A 14,054-nucleotide genomic window follows, 5' to 3' on the forward strand; every position below is an offset into this window, starting at 1 on the left:
CATTCCCACACTAGTGGGCCCCGAGCAGGCTCTGGTAATGGAACAAGTAGATACTCTCTTGAGGAAGGAGGCCATCGAGGTGGTCCCTCCTCACCAAAGAGAATCCGGGTTCTACAGCTGGTACTTTATAGTTCCAAAGAAGGATGGGGGGTTGTGTCCGATTTTAGATCTGCGTCAGTTCAACCGCTCAGTCATGCGACTGAAGTTCAGGATGCTCAAACTCAAATAAGTTGTGTCTCAGATCAGGTCCGAGGACTGGTTTGTCACGATCGATCTAAAAGACGCATACTTCCATGTCTCCATCCTTCCCAGTCACAGGAAGTTCCTGAGGTTTGCTTCCGGGGGCGAAGCTTATCAATATCGGGTTCTTCCTTTCGGCCTACCACTCTCACCCTGCACTTTCACCTGCGACTCCAGGGCATCCGCATACTCAATTATATCAACGATTGGTTGATTTTAGCTCAATCGGAGCAGATGGCGGTTCGACATCGAGATGTCGTTCTTGCTCACATGAAAGAGTTGGGGTTAAGACTAAACGCCAAAAAAAAGTGTGCTTTCTCCAGTTTAGAGGACCACTTATTTGGATGTGGTGTGTGATTCGACCACAATGCAGGCACGACTGTCCCCTGCTCGGATTGAGTCGATCCTCACCGCATGCTCAAGGTCACGGGGAGGTGCCTACATGCATTAGACATGTGGAAGAAACAGGCCCCCAGTACGATCTTGCGTCCCCCCGTGGGACCTGGCTGTGGTGCTAGAAGCTCTTTGTAAGCCTCCATTCGAGCCTATTGAAGAGATTTCTGATCGCTATCTTACTATAAAGGCTACCTTCCTTCTGGCGATATCTTCTCTAAAGAGAGTTGGGGATCTGCAGGCCCTCTCAGTGGCCCCTTCTTATCTTGACTTTGCACCCGGCATGGCCAAAGTATTTCTCTACCCTCGAGCGGGGTATGTACCTAAAGCTCCCTTTGTTACACCACAGCCTATTGTGCTACAGGCCTTCTGTCCTCCTCCCTTCAGGGAGCCCGACCAGCAGAAGCTTAACTGTTAATATTAATTAATATTAGCTGGTTAGCAACACCTACAGTGCCAGGATGATGAAGATGAAACAAGGGTGGACATTTCAGCAAGACAATGGTCCCAAACACAGCCAAGGAAACTCTCGATTGGTTTCAGAGAAAGAAAATAAAGCTGGTAGAATGGCCCAGCCAATCACCTGACTTGAATCCAATAGAAAATAAGAACTAAAGATCAGAATTCATAGAAGAGGCCCACAGAACCTTCAAGATTTGAAGACTCTGTGGAATAATGGGCCAAAATCACACCTGAGCAATACATGCGACTAGTTTCTCCATACTCTCCATTTCTCCATACGCCTCTTCTTGAAGCTGTCATTACCAACAAAGGCTTTTAAATAAATTTCAAGAATAAATAAAGTTCAATTCTTTTTGTCTGTCATTCCATTTTATTACACATAATTTAATTTCTGAACTTATTTGTTTTGTTTTCTTCGTATGCATGGATTACTTGGGATGTTATCAACATCTGGTGAAAATTTCATGTCAACATCACCTTTAGAAATATATTTACTGAGAAAAATGGTGACACGTTCAATACTTATTTTACCCGTTGTGTATATATATAACTTGAACTTTTAAACCTTTTTTCACTTTACATAATCTGCCAAGTGTCTGCTTTAAATAGAGACCAAACTTAAGTCTGTACCTCAAAGCATTCAACATTTACAACAGTTGGAAATTTCATTTTCATGTATATGGTCGAAAAGAACATCAATTAACTAGAATTAATATAACCTTAATTTCATTTAAATAAAAAAACGCCACACAAGCAGCACTAGAGTGTTAATGTTTTTAAATCCCCCATCTATGCAAGGTGTTGCATGCATAAAGTATCCCAATGTTGAATATTATTGCTGTACAGTGATTGCTTATAAATAGATTAGTCTATTGTTGTATGACACTGCATTTTAAGAGTTAATACAGTACTTTCTCAGTTGTCTTCTAATCGTTTCTTTTGAAAGGCATCTGTGAAACATGATTTTCAGAGTAACATTTGGGGCATTTTTGACTAGTTACTGCAGTTTTACCGTAGAGTTTGAGATGGAAGAGGGGATTTGTCTCCTTTTTAGAGCAACTGTTCAAAAAATGGACAACAGCTATGAGGCTTATGAAAGCGCCTGAGAGATGAATGCAATTCCTAGGACCCTTCAATAGCTTCTAGTACACAAGCCTCTCCTGTCTTCTTTATTTGAAGATAGTGACAGTAAAAAGGGCCTGTTTCCTTTGATATACAGCTTTGCAAGGCTTGTTTTTGTGATGGTACAATGATGTTGGAAAAAATGCTGCTTGGAGCTCTATTTCTGATTTTAGCTTGTAGCATAAATCAGACATTTAACACATTAAAAAATGTGGGTAAAATTTGGAATTTGGGTAAAATAAGACAGTACTACAACATTAGGACAAAACAAACCGTGAAAGCATGTCAATCTTTAATTTCCATTATTTGACATGGTGGGAAACTGTCAGTGCAAATGTTTCTATTTAGCTTTTTCTTATTTAATACAGCAATATTCATTACAAATCATATTATTAACTTAACAGTTGAAAAATGCACATGTACAGTGGTGTGAAAAAGTGTTGGCCCCCTTCCTGATTTCTTATTTTTTTTGCATGTTTGTCACACTTTAATGTTTCAGATCATCAAACAAATTTAAATATTAGTCAAAGATAACACAAGTAAATACAACATGCAGTTTTTAAATGAAGATTTTTATTATTAAGGGAAAACAAAATGTCTTGATATTGTAATGTTGCTTTCATGACAGCAAACCTCAAGCTAGTTTGCATCAAACCTGATGATCATGTTCTCCAGCATGATCTGAGATTATCTAAAGAGCATTTTGTGCTTCAATGAGAACGGAAACATTTAACGGTCTGTACAAAAGAGTTCACAGATATGCATATTTGCTTAGTAGAACTGAATCTCAAACAAGTTTTGTCATAATGCCTCTTTCAATTTTTCAAAATACTAAATCTTTTAAATAAAGTTTAAATGCGATTTTAAATCCCAGATGTGGGCTTAGACTTTCGAAGCCCACTGTACATTGAACAATCCAATTCACTCCATATCTGAGGCACATAACCTGCACATTCAGGTTCTCTAACAGCCTCTCAATGGCCCAAGCAGCCAGTCAATCTTTAATTATATTTCCATGTAATTTCCCATTCATTCATTTTTCTTTTCTGAACCCTTCACATTCTTTCTGTCTCTTATCTCCAGCTTTTGTATTTCAAGCACAAAGCTTGTCTCCGCTTTCCCTTTTTCTGTTTTGTTCCCCAGTGAGCATCTGCTTCCGCCTCATTCTTTCTGCTCTCGTTCTGTCGTTTCTTTCTTTCCAGTGGACAGGTCCATGAGAGTGAGAGAGGAGCACCGGCACCCAACTGTCTTGCCTGACATCTATCAACTCAGTTTACAAAAAAAACGTATGCTCACTTGGAACTCCTCATGCATCCAAACTGCTTTTTGCAACTCATCTGAACAAGTTCATCTAAGCAATATTACATGAACAATCATGCTGTTGTTCCAGAAATCAGTCAGGCTGTGATTTGGTTGTATCCGTTTGTTAAGTCTGATGTCACACATCACCATTTCCAGGTCGAAAAATGCTGATAAGATGCCAAAAACAAACACCAAATGGTGCTAATATACACTCACTGTGTGTAAAAAAAATCATGATCCTAATCTCCATACCAAAATCTCAACTGACCAGACAATGATTCATCTTTTCTGAATGTTAAAATATTGGTGCCCAGAAACTGTAGTCTACAAGTGAATAAGATTCATAGGTTCAGCTGTGCTGAGAATGAGTGTGTCATTGCTTTTTTATACAGTATCAGATTAGTAAACAAGCAGCTGAGCACCTTGCATTTTAGATGCATTTTTTAAATGTTTCCTCACAAGTGTCTGCAAGCAACACAGTATTTCATTCGAATCAGTGCTAATAAATTGTTTGAGTGAATGATTCAATGACTCATTCATAGCGGTTGCTAACAATGTTCTTTAGCTGAAGTGCATCTAAAGTTTTATGCACACATAAAAGTCATCCATTCCTTTAAAAGACACAAGTCATTTAATATGTAGTGTTTAATTCAGATTTAAAAAAAAGAAAAAAAAAAGAAAGACATTTTAAAAAAGATTTCAGGGCAACACATTCTAAAACATTTAACAAGGGAAAGAGAATGTTTCATGCATCAAACCAAGAGACATGGAGGAAAAGAAAAGCATTTGGTGATTCACTCATTATGAGAAACAGACTGATAAATTAACAATGAAATCAATCAAACCATTAACGAAGGAATAGTCAAAGACTAATGAACAGAAAGATCGGAGAGATGCTTCACGCAAGGACCAGACACCACAGAACAGATCCAGCCAAGGGCAACACACACAGTGATACAGGATGACATGGTGACTGCTATCTCAGGGCACTTCATATGAACTGTTAGCTTATTATATTAACCTCTTCTGTTAGTGTATCTTCTGTACACAAGAAAGTCACAGCTGTACTAGCACTATGAACACAAGACCAATCACACATACACTCTTAAGAATGATCAGTTCTATCAAGACTTGTTTTTTCTTCTGCAACACAAGGGCAGAATGGTTCCTGTCGTTAGCCAATCCTAGCAGGATAGGATACTCAGGACACTTCTAAAATGTATGAATGTCATTGCATTAGATCAGCGGTTCCCAAACTGGGGTGCGCGCACACCTAGGGGTGCACAGATTGACCACCAGGGGTGCGCGAGAGAATATTTTGTAATAGCGGAAAAATTGTCTCTATATTATTACTCTTTATCATTCACATGTCAACGTTTATTGAGAAATTAAATTTTACATTACAAGCTGTAAATACTCATGATTTCATTTCGCGGTTACAAGCACGTCTGCGTCCCAATAGCCCCGCCCTTTTACCATTATTTTTTATTTATAATTAAAATTTTGATGTTTTCTAATATACAGTGAATATTCGTATTTAGTTATTGCAGTCAAAAATGTGATGTTTAACTGGAGTTAGATGGTGGGGGTGCTTGACGGCTGTCAAACACTAGAAAGGGGTGCACGCAGCAAAAAGTTTGGGAACCACTGCATTAGATAACAAATATATAAAGTGTCAATGTAACAGAAGTAGCGGCATCTTTTTTCTGTATTGTGAGGTACATCTAAGTCAAACAGATTCTTGAAAAAGGAAAAATGTAGGGTGGGGACTTGGTTCTATCCATCGGTTGTTGAATGGATGAAAGGATGTCAAAAAGTGAGCTAAAAGGTCAACGTTTTAAAAATGAAACATATGCATGGATGAATCATTCACAGTAAGTTCAAGCTTTTAGAAAATACTGTAAATGTTACATTTTCATTTCATGGCTACTTTGAAGATAGCACAAGTATACTTTTCAAACAAAACAAAAAAAAAAGACGGCTTTATTTCAAAGATATACTGTTGAAAATGTTTATAAAACGTGTTCATGGTTAATGTGATGAGCAAGTCATTGCAAAAAGGATTTAGAAAGGTTCTAACATCTTTCTTTGCACGTCGTTGGGTTTGATATTTTATTTAATGTAATGACATTCCTATGTTTTTAGTGCTAAGTGATTTAAATGGTCAAATACTGTATATACTGTATCAATAGCCTGTTCCGCACATGTAAGATACTTAGACATGCACTGAATCACAAAACTTATTACGAGGCCAGCAGATAAAACACAAATACACAGTCTCTCTTGCAGTATTAAATTGCTATAAACACACAACAACCTTTACATGCAATTTCATCAGGAATGTGTGAAATTGTGTAGATGGAGAAGTGTTTACATTCCTCAGCCCTCTCTCTTTCTCTGGCAGGGCCGCTTAATCCAATTACGATAGCTGTTTTTCAGTGTGACATTTGGGATTGCACTTCAATTTATTGTGCTTCAAAAGCAGCCTGGCAGAGAGAGAGAAAACGGTGACCCTAAAGCGATTACGTGCACACGCTTCTGTTGTATGTCAGTCTGATGTGGGATTCACTGCGCTGATGATAGATGATCCTTGTGACATGATCGGTAATGATCATCAATTCAATCATATCAGTTACATGATCATAACTGATATCAATATAATTACCTTTGCGTAACCGCATTACCAAAATCTTTTCAGTTCAACTCAAACCTCCAGTAAACTTAGGTTGTACAAGAAGTTAAGTTGGCAAAGATGGTTTATGCGGTGATTTAAGCCTTAAATAGACTCGGGTCAGGAGGTGTTACACACATACAGCAACACCCCCACACACACACACTACTAATCTGAGAGCAGCTACTTCTGAGGGTTAAATATCTACGCTACTGCTAAATCTGTCTCATTCACTCTTTTTCTGTGCTCTCCATCAAACGCTGCCAGAGCCGATGCCTGTCACCCTCCCACTGTCTTCCTGAATGTCTCACAGAATAATTACACAGAAGTCAGACACAGATAGACAGACAGTGAACACTGAAACAGTGACAACTGAAAATTCACTGCAACAAACATCATAAAACGGCCAACACTGATAAATAAAAGTTCAAAGTTTGTTTTGGATCTTGTGCACCCCCATGTCATTCTAAACCCATATATTTAGTCCAAAAATGACAACAACAACAAATAAACAAACGAATAAATAAAAGTAGTCAATGTGACTTGTGTACTGAATTTCATAAACCCTGAAGACACATGATTAGCTTGTATTTATATTTACTCTTATGACTTGTATAGACTATTTTGCAGTATTTTTATGGCGTGTTTTAGTGCGTTACATAAAAGGTTTATTTTTTAATAAAATGAAGTGTACTTTTTGTATGGGTGGTCACTTTCTGCTTTTGTCGTATGAAAAGGATCAGCATCAACATTCTGCTAAACAACTTGTTTTTATGTTTCACAGGTCATATGGGTTTGGAATCACATGAGAGTGAGTAAATGCTGTCAGAATTGTAACTTTCGGGTGATACAGTTGAGTACGCAGTCAGTAAGAGCATTTGTCACCATGTCAAATGTCACATCATGTTAACAGGCTAGTATCTCCTATTGAACATTTGATGTCAAGGAGTGTGACCATCAAGGGACAAGGCAAATACAGATAGATACAGACAGCTAATTACATCAATTACATGGTTTGTTATTTCAAGAGAACATCAGCTGAGCTGTTTATTCTTGGTTGAGTGGTTTCTCTCTCACACACTCACTCACACACACACACACACACACACATTACATACATATTTAAATGAGAATTATTTTTAATGATATGAAGCACCTATTCACATATTTTCCAATTGCTCATCCATCCACTTTAGGATTATTTCAGTCCATTTTCGGATTTATTCCTTTTCGCTGCTTGACTTCCCAATAATGTCACCATTCATTCATGATATATGAGTAGTTATGAACTCGACATGCTTTTCAGACCATCTGTCCGATTCGTATTTAGTCCTGAAACATGCTTTTCTTCTAACACAAGCAATATTAAGTCCAGCACGTTTGTTCAGTCTTCTCTTGACAATTGAATGTTCATGTTTGGTCATTCTGTCCATTTAAATATCTTTTAAAATATCATCATTACAGTTACACAAGAGTAATACTGACACTTAACATAAAAAAAAAGAGTTCAAAAAAAGTAAGCCCCTTCATTCAGTAACTGAAGGCTCGGATTGGCTCAAACAGGAGTACAAAAAAAAACATGAGTCATTGGTTACTCTTTTGGATTGATTTAAGACAGCACTGAGAGACGGATACAAGTGTAAGGCAAGGGAACAAGGAATGATGTGTAAGATACAGCATTAACTAATTTAAAGGGACAGTTCATACAAAAAAAGAGGAAAATCTGTGATCATTTACTCACCTTCATATAGTCCCCCCTCCAGAAAAAAAAACACTTTTTATGTTCTTTGGGACAACATAAAAGCTGTGAATGATGACATAATTATTATTTTTGGGTGAACTATCCCTTTATGGAAGAAAATGAAAAATTACAAAAACGGACTTATCAGACCTTTTAAAAGTTAAATATAAATATCTAATTAATACACATTTAAATATCTTTTAAAATATCATCATTACAGTTACACAAGAGTAATACTGACACTTAACATAAAAAAAAAGAGTTCAAAAAAAGTAAGCCCCTTCATTCGGTAACTGAAGGCTCGGATTGGCTCAAACAGGAGTACAAAAAAGACATGAGTCATTGGTTACTCTTTTGGATTGATTTAAGACAGCACTGAGAGACGGATACAAGTGTAAGGCAAGGGAACAAGGAATGATGTGTAAGATACAGCATTAACTAATTTAAAGGGACAGTTCATACAAAAAAAGAGGAAAATCTGTGATCATTTACTCACCTTCATATAGTCCCCCCTCCAGAAAAAAAAACACTTTTTATGTTCTTTGGGACAACATAAAAGCTGTGAATGATGACATAATTATTATTTTTGGGTGAACTATCCCTTTATGGAAGAAAATGGAAGATTACAAAAACTGACTTATCAGACATATTAAAAGTTTTCAACATAAATATCTAATAAATACAAAGAAAAATTGCTCCTTCACTGGCCATTATTTATATTCCTCTCCAAACAGAAATAATATGAGGCCTCGTTGCCTCAGAATCCAGCGATGTGGCAGTACGCTTCCAGTGAGGCCAACAGGATGTAGATCAGCCAGAGCGAGATGAAGAGTAAGGACGTCAATATCTTGCAAGTCCGAGGACCGCCAAGCTCTCCTCCAGCCACTGAGGGGCGCCGGCGATACATCAGCACGCTGACACACACCACAGCCAAAGCAGTGAAGAGTGTGACAGAGAAGGCCAGAGAACCTGGATCAACTTGGAAAGGTTTGCCCTTGGTACGCCAGTATACAGCAGCTATGGTCCACGCCACACCGATGCCCAGGAAAACATTGACAGCGTTGCTGCCCGTCACATTACCAATGGAGGCGTCTGCATACTGGTCTTGGATGGCAGCGACCTTACTGGCAAAAGTGTCTGTGCAAAGGAGAGAAAGCATTAAATAATGTTCAGACTAATATAATTATGATTTGAACTGCAAAATCTTGTTATTGTATGAAAGAGAACAGAGAAAGAGTTTTGACTGAAAATAGAAGTGGGAAGTGTCAGAAAGAGAGGTCAACGAAAGGGAAAGGGGTAAGCGAAAGACAAGAGCAAAGGAGGAACTGAGAGAAAAGGAAGAGAATGAAGGAGGAGGAAGTGAGAGAAAACAGACAGGGTTTAGGTGAGTGTACTGAACAGAATCAAAGGAAAAAACAGACACACATACACTGATACACCAGCTGCAAACACGTCCTGAAGATGAGATGAGCCACACATCAATGCCCTTCTGCTCTAATAACCAGCCGCACTAAAACATGGTCAAAATTCATTCACCTGGTCTGAGGTGATGAAAAGTGTCTGACAGGTAATACAGGCATGGCATGTACAGTATGTAGATTATGTCAGTATTATTTATGCACTATTATAGTATTTTAAAATATTTTGAATTAGCTTGAATTTTTATATTTGCAGTTTTAGTATTTTTATTATGTGCTTTTGTTTGACTTTTGTGTTTTTTAATATCTCTATTTAACTTTAGTTAAAGTTAACAATAACAACACTGGCTGCTCCTGAATTTTGATTTCATTATTTGACATTTTAAGAAGTAATACATACTATTACTATTCTTAGTAGTGGTGCTTTCTAAGTTATAGAGATATGGGATAAGCTCAGTGCCCCAGAACATCCTAGAACAAGTCAATAGCAACAAGTCAAAAAATACTCAGCCAAACACCTACATGCACTAGGAACCATCCACAACAACGTAGCATACTGAAGGCTGGATTTGTATGTGGAAGCACTATTGACATGTTCTTCAGAAAATGTCAAAATATTTCATACATGCATTTCATTTCTGAATTAAAGGGGTCATATGATGCGATTTCAATTTTTCCTTTCTCTTTGGAGTGTTACAAGCTCTTGGTGCATAAAGAAGATCTGTAAAGTTGTAAAGACTAAAGTCTCAAATCCAAAGAGATATTCTTTATAAAAGTTAAGAGTTAACCACGCCTACCTAAAATGGCTCGTTCTAACACGCGAAACTACTTTGTTTGGTCTTCCAAAAGAGGACACGACTACAAATCAGTGGTTAAGTTGTATTTACAACACTGTTCCAGAACAGACCGATTAGTTTTGTAAAAATCGACGCGTTTCAAAAAGGCGGGGCATAGAGGAGAAACAATAATGTACAGTATGTGGAAAATCATGTGTTTTTTTTACTTTAAACCGCATAAACACATTTCATTACACCAAATACACAAAATAATGTTCTTTTTAGCAGCATCATATGACCCCTTTAATAAATTCATTTGAAACATTTCAATTTCCTATATTTATATATAAGCCTTTTTTAATGTCATTAGTGATAAAATCAACAATTGAGGAATGCCTCGGATGCCATTTTTGTATTATTTGAAACTTGGTAACAAGCAGTTGAATTTGGGTGCGTTTTTTGGATCCTGAACCAAACCGAATCAATACTGAACTTATTTCAACTGAATAATGACTGTTTACTTCTGTCTTTTTAAAGCTGCTTTACAGCAGAATTGAATTTTTTTTGCATCACTGAATCTATTTTCTTGTTTATCACCATAAAGCTGCTTTGAAACAATCTGTACTGTATAAAGCGCTATATAAATAAAGCTGACTTGACTTGACTAACCTGGGATAGACGTTCCCAGGGCAACAAAGACCACAGCGGTGACTGAATCCTTCAGGCCAACAGTGCACCCAAAGTGGGAAGCAAGATCGCCTGTGACCGCCGTCAGGACACCAATCAGAGAGATGGACACAATGAAGCATGCCCATCCATTCCAATACTCTGTGGGTGGGACGAAGGCAAAGAGAACCTTCCAGAAGACTGTGAGGAAGTGCATGATGTAATCAAAGCAGGATGGAAGACGCTCTTCACCACTTTCCTCCTCATCATCGTCACCTGAGTTAAGCAATATATGTTAGAGGGACTGAGAGAGTTCAAAGCCAGTTGAGAATTTGGCCAAATTTACACCACAAAGGTAGCACAGAAGCACTCCTGTGTCTTTACACAGACTGTTTAATGCTGCTCAGAGGTGACATGAATGCACTTCCACAGGAATTACTACTGTATGCTTGGATACAAGGGGCTGAGATGGGTCTGAGCAGGTCTGGCTTTTATGCAGCATTGCACCTTTACACTGAATTTTGAGCAGGTACAAAGCAGTCTTAACTCAGCAGTGTAAAGACACCTTCTGACTCATAAAAGAAAATCGTTGAAGGGTTAGTTCACCCAAAAATGAAAATTAACCCATATATTACTCACCCTCAAGTCATCCTAGGTGTATATGACTTTCTTCTTTCAGATGAATCCTGCTTGATATTTTCATACAGGTTCAAACAGACACAGCACTCTATGGGTCAAAACTTTGGGTTCAGTAAGATTTTTAATGTTTTGAATGAAGTGTCTTATGATCACCAAGGCTGAATTTATTTGACCAAATATACAGTATAAACAGTAATATTTTAAAATAGTTCTCTATTTCTAATTTAAAATATTGTTTATCCCTGTAACGCTGAATTCAGCAGCCATGACTCCTTTAGAATTCATTCTCATATGCTGAATTGGTACCCAAAAAACATTTCTTATTATTGCCAATGTTGAATAGTTTTGCTGCTTAATATATTGATGGGTAAACTTGATATTTTTTCAGGATTCTCTGCATTTAGCATAGATGAACAGCATTTATTTGAAATAGAAATCTTTGTAACATTATAAATGAAACTTTTGAAAATGTTAAATGTACCTTTTTTATTTAAATAAAACGAACTGACCCCAAATTTTGAACATTAGTGTATATTTTTAATCTAACCTATTTCTTATTTTTACAGAAGCTGAAAATGCATTAATACATATTCATAATTGTACAAGTGTCTCAATGATGAATGATAATGCCCTTGTACAAAATGTAAAGGGTGAACAAACAGGAAGTAGCATACCTGCACTCACAGTTACAGCACTCACAAACTGCTCTCTCCAGCTACTGCTGCCGACTACCAGAGCCAGGTTAGTCTTCTTAATGAGCTTATCCACTGTGCTCTACAGACAGACAGACACACACACACATATATATTAAGAACTGTTCCATACTGGCTTTCAGTCAGTATTACACAGTTTGATGCTTTGACTTTGCTTGGAATTATTGTTGTTGGTGAAAATATTTATATCCATATATAATATTTATTGAACTGTTACATAAAACTAATATCACATCCACAATAATAATGATATATTAGCATGACTGGTGATACTGCTTAAATATTACACATTAATCAGTATGCATTGCTAAAAAAAAATTTTTTGTAACTCATCTTGTTGCATTATTGCATCACTTAAGGGTTAAAGAGGCAGTTTTACCTTAAATTCGTAAGACTCTTCAATCACCACCTCCAATCTGGTATGTTCTCCCAGACTAGGACATCCCATTTTAGCTACTTCCTCTTCATCCGCCCCAATCTCTGTCTTATTCTCGTTAGAGTCTCCTAAACATAAAACATGACAAAAAAAAAACTTACTGGCAACATATTCCCTATATTTGTCCAGCTAGTACAATGTGGATATTAAACCTCATGAAAATGATCAGCGCGAACAAAAATGAACAGGTATAACAGTGATTGATGGCTGGATGGAATAATACACGTTGCAATTTCTGAAACTGACAAGCAGGAAATTTCATAAATCTTATGTGTGCCATTGTGCTAATTGAATTGTAAAGTAAGGCGTTTAAGATGGAAGGGTAATTGCCACAGAAGGCTGTATAAATAATGTAGAGAATAGTGACAGTCACACTGCTAACACAAGGTGATACAGAGACAGCCAATTATTTTCTGAGGTAACAAACTTCAAAGCCTGCAGGTATTAGTGTTTAAGCCTTTACTGTAAACATATTTCCTACAGTACACATTATTTACTAAGCCAGGGGATTTGAAATGATGCATGCTAAGAAGGAAATAAAGAAATCATTTTCACTCCATTAAAAATGTCTTGAAGCTGAAAAGAGAATTACGAAATCACTGCTCATCGTGAACGCTCAATTTCTTTCACTCCTGTTTTTTTAATTTAGCTTTTTTCCTTTCTTTTATCTGTAACCTTTCATCTTTTATCACACATGCTCTCATGCTCTCCTCATTAAATGACCTCCACAATCGTTTTATTTGCGGCTTCGACTGCACTGCTCATTTGCAAGCTTTAATTTTTAGTTATTTTCTGAGAATGAGCAACAAAAAGTGGCACAAAAACAAGGCTGCTGGTGTAAATAAACGTATGTAAATGAGACATTCAGCTGCTTCCGTCTGGTGTACTCCACTGGCTAATTAGGAAACAGTCTTTTATTTCTATACATCCGATTAGCAAAGGTGTGAAATCCTGAGATTAATAAATAGTAAGACACAAATGTTGTCCACACACAAAATTTACCAATACTAAAGACCAATTTGATCAGTTTGGTAGTTCTTTGTTTATGGGTATATGTGACCCTGGACCACAAAACCAGTCATAAGGGTTCATTTTTCTGAAACTGAGATTTATACATCATCTGAAAGCTGAATAAATAAGATTTCCATTGATGTATGGTTTGTTAGGATAGGACAATATTTGGCTGAGATACAACTATTATCTGAAAATATGAAATATGAGGGTGCAAAAAAAATCTAACTATTGAGAAAATCGCCTTTAAAGTTGTCCAAATGAAGTTTTTAGCAATGCATATTACTAATCATCAATTAAGTTTTGATATATTTAAGGTAGGAAATCTACAAAATATCTTCATGGAACAAGATCTTTACTTAATATCCTAATGATTTTGGCATAAAAGAAAAATCGATAATTTTGACCCATACAGTGTATTTTTGGCTATTGCTACAAATATAACCGTGCTACTTATGACTGGT

General features: G+C 36.9%; 1 protein-coding gene across 3 annotated transcripts in view; it reads right to left on the minus strand.

Annotated features, from left to right (window-relative positions):
* Positions 1 to 8,125: 8,125 nt before the first annotated feature.
* The window catches only part of slc8a4b (solute carrier family 8 member 4b), a 68,783-nt gene continuing 62,854 nt past the window's right edge, over positions 8,126 to 14,054 (minus strand). For 2 of the 3 annotated variants that reach the window (XM_016529783.1, XM_016529782.1), the window contains exons 7-10: positions 12,523 to 12,647; positions 12,105 to 12,204; positions 10,795 to 11,067; positions 8,126 to 9,068 (exon numbers count right to left, since the gene is read on the minus strand). In XM_016529783.1, coding sequence (XP_016385269.1) covers positions 8,689 to 9,068; positions 10,795 to 11,067; positions 12,105 to 12,204; positions 12,523 to 12,647 — 878 coding nt within the window. In that variant the 3' untranslated portion in view covers positions 8,126 to 8,688. Of the gene's footprint in view, positions 9,069 to 10,794; positions 11,068 to 12,104; positions 12,205 to 12,522; positions 12,648 to 14,054 lie in introns of those variants that run through there. The other variant, XM_016529784.1, reaches the window with a different exon arrangement.

This window comes from Sinocyclocheilus rhinocerous, unplaced genomic scaffold (genome assembly GCF_001515625.1).
Source record: "Sinocyclocheilus rhinocerous isolate Xijiao unplaced genomic scaffold, SAMN03320098_v1.1 scaffold1382, whole genome shotgun sequence".
NCBI lineage: Eukaryota > Metazoa > Chordata > Actinopteri > Cypriniformes > Cyprinidae > Sinocyclocheilus > Sinocyclocheilus rhinocerous.